The 3579-nt window shown below is 46.9% G+C and overlaps 1 protein-coding gene across 1 annotated transcript; it reads left to right on the top strand.

Moving 5' to 3' along the window:
* The first annotated feature begins 2033 nt into the window (after nt 1–2033).
* Nucleotides 2034–3236, top strand: LOC147962817 (uncharacterized). The gene has a single exon (XM_087532614.1). The coding sequence runs from the start codon at nt 2034–2036 to the stop codon at nt 3234–3236; it is 1203 nt and encodes a 400-aa protein (XP_087388740.1).
* Nucleotides 3237–3579: the final 343 nt, after the last annotated feature.

A 3579-nucleotide genomic window follows, 5' to 3' on the forward strand; every position in this document is an offset into this window, starting at 1 on the left:
AAGTTTTGAGAAATTTTTCATGGCAAGTTTGCCATGTTTTTAACATCTTAACTTGCCATGGCAAGTTTGCCATGTTTCTGAACTTCGTAATTAAAGAAACTTGCCATGGAAATTTTTGAGAGATGGAAAAATGTTGAGACATGGAAATTTTTTAGAAATTACTCATGGCAAGTTTGCCATGTTTTTAACATCTTAACTTGCCATGGCAAGCTTACCATGTTTTTGAACATCTTAATTAAAGAATTTTGCCATGGCAAATTTTGAGAGATGGAAAATCGTGAGACATGCCAACTTTTGAGAAAATGACAACAAATAACAAAAAAAAGTAAATGTGTTTATTCCCTACAAAAGAATGGAAAATTTTCCACGGAAAAATCTAAACAACATAATTCCCTCTCAAATTTGCTATGTGATCAGACCACCAATTTTACAAAAGTTGCCATGTGTTATAGAAAATGTAGTACTTCTCCCATCGAAATAAATTAAAAATTGGCATGGCTTCACAAGTATCAAGATGCTACATAGTAAAATTTTCTATGTTCTAGAAATATAAAATTTGCCATAATGTTTAAATTAAATTTACCATGCTATTTACAATAAATTTGCCATGGCAACTTAAAATAAAATTCGTAACTGCAACTTAAACTAAAATTTCTGCATCAAGCATCATGTAGTTTGCAATGGTCTCTCCTCCATCAACTACATGATGGCAACTTAAACAAAGCTAGTTCAACCGGACAACAAAAAAACTGAACATCTGCAGAAAATTCAGTCAGTAGGTGTTTTATGTAGGGAGGGAGCAGCAGGTGCCGTTGCATTGGCGACCAACAGCATGACGAACACGGCGGTGTGGTTTCCATCGTCTCCAGTATGAGGAACGTGGCGGCGTGGTCGCCCCATGTCGGCGCGACGATGTCGCCTCCGGCTTCCTCGGCTCCGCGACCCTCGCCGCCCCAGACGCCATGACCTCCACCACGGCCTCTGCGACCCTCGCCGGAGCCGCGCTCAAGCTCCAGGAGCAGCTCCTCCGCCAGTCCGCCGCGGCTTCCGAGTACGTCGCCGGCACAACCACCTGCACGAGCTCCTCCGCCGTAGTCTCTGAATACGCCACCGAGGCAGCTCGAGATGGAGGGAGAAAAGTGAGCGGCAGAGTGGTGGATGGAGTAGATAGACTGAGAGATTTGTTGGGGAAAGGGGTAAAGGATAAGAGAAGCCAGGGTGTTCGCGACGACGGGTGTTCTTTCCAAACGAAAAAAAAGTGACGTGGCAGGTGGCTTGTTCCGTGATTCGTGCCACAAAATTGTACGGTAGAAACAGCGTTCGGGCTGAGCATCTAAAAATCTGACGTTCGGGCGTTATTGATTACGATAAATTATGCACTCCACGGGCTGGTTAACATATTTTTCAAAGAAAATCAACATCTCTGTCTCTTCCACATACACGCTTGTACGTGCGTATTGATGCCATATTTTCATAAAAATTGCCAAAAAAACGGGTCCAACACTACCCTGTCCAGCTTCTTGCGGTCTTGATGTCGGTGGTGTTCGGCAGGCTGTCGGCCGCATACGCAGTGCTGCTTCTCCATGACGATGAAGCCAACTGAGGACTGACGACTCGTTATCTTCCCTGGAGTAGCTCATGTGGTGGTAGTAGTCGTCCAAGGAGAGTAGGGCAATAGGTAGTAGTAGCTCATGATCCTGCATGTCCATCGTGTGGTGGTAGTCGTGTAACGAGAGTAGGGCACTTGGATTAGGCCCGTAGATCTCGAGGCAATCTCGTAGGAACGTGATCTACTGAGATTTGGAAACAGTACGGACTCCGATAACAATAGGAACCCACGATTAGGTGAGGCATGCCCGATACAGACTCAGATACGTCACCGGTTCGTATTGCTGTATTATCCTCTTGTCTTTATATACGTGTCCCCTTTGTCGAACTCAGTCCACAACGAAGCCGTTCGTTCGGATCTGCTGTTTTTTCCTGCCAGGGCCGCCGCTCAGGAACGGCAGTCTCTACCACCTCCCACGGCGGCCATGTCACAGACCGACCAGGCCAGGCCGATGGCGACTGCTGATCTGGAGGCCGCCATTGCGGCGCTCCCCGGCAAGAAGCAGCGGCTGCGGGAATCCTTCCACCGCCTCGTCGCATGCGCGCCGCCCCATGTCCAGCTCCCATTCACCTGGCACGACATTGATGCCTACGTCTCCTCTCTTCACTCCTCCCTTTCCCTCCGGTTCCGCCAGATGCAGCAGCGGCCCCACCCCGTCGCCCCTCTCTCAACTCCCCACGACGAGTTCATCCAGGAGGACCAGGAGATGGTTAGGGATGATGAAGACGAGTCCTCAGTTGAAGAAATGAAGGAAGATAACATGCAGAAAGATAGAGAGGACATGAGGAAGAAGGTGAGCCTCCCACGTCTAGACACAGGCATTGGCTTTGTGGCAGCGCCATGCCACAGGGCGGGAGGAACTCTTGATCAAGAGTTTCGGATTCCGACGCGGGTTCACGCCCCGTGCGCCGGCAACCCTATGCTTCAGCAGCCATACATGAGGGCACTCCCGCCTGATGTGATCATTCCTGCGCTCGGGCGACAACAACCATACATGGCGTACCAACACGAGTTTCCTGCCATGCCGATGAGCAACAATGTTCCTATGATGGTCCAGCAGCCATACACGCCGTACTTCGGCCAAGAGTTCTTTCCTGGTGTTTTGAGGCAACACACGATGGGCATCGACCATGTACTTCAGAACCAGCATTACATGTCGCACCATCAACCCTACTTCCCACAACACTCCATGTCGCACCATGGGTACACACAAAGGATGCATGCACTAGGTTTTCCAATCCCCCATGAGTTGGACAGTGATGCTGTTCCCGATTCATCTTCTTTAAGAAAAGATACATTGGGTGAATTTTTTATTACGCTTAAGACCCTTGAAAATGGAATCCAGAAGGACGTCAATCAAGCAACGATGGTGAATAAAACAACCAACTTTAAGAAGAAGGGCAAGTCAAAGAAAACAGGCAAGTCCAAGGGGCCCAATAAGGCTGGTACACCTGGAAAGTCTAAGAAGATTGGCGCCACTGCGGATGCCGAGTGCTTCTTTTGTAAGGAGAAAGGTCACTGGAAGAGGAACTGCAAGAAGTATTTGGCAGAAAAGAAGAAGTCTGCAAATTCCAGCCCCAGTATGAGTGTCATACATGGGCTTGATGTATTCCTTGCTAATTCATAGTGTAATTCTTGGGAACTGAATATCAGGTGCTCATATTTGCAACTCTATACACGGAATATAGAGGCCTAAGCGATTGGCAAAGGATGTGGTGATGATGTGTGTCAAAAATGGAGTAACAGTTAACGTGCTTCTCGTCGACGTCCTACCTCTATATTTTTATTTAGGATTTATTATAGAGATTAATATCTATTACTATGTTCCAGCCTCAAGCAAAAGCATTATTTTTGGATCATATTTGTTGCAAGGTGGTTAATCGTTTAACCCTGAGAACAATGATTGTCCAGTTTATCAATGCACATCAACTTACTGTTACTGTAATAATTGTGATCAACTTACTGTAACA

Source organism: Triticum urartu, chromosome 7A (assembly GCF_056163025.1).
Source record: "Triticum urartu cultivar PI428250 chromosome 7A, HENAU_Tu73, whole genome shotgun sequence".
Classification (NCBI taxonomy): Eukaryota; Viridiplantae; Streptophyta; class Magnoliopsida; order Poales; family Poaceae; genus Triticum; species Triticum urartu.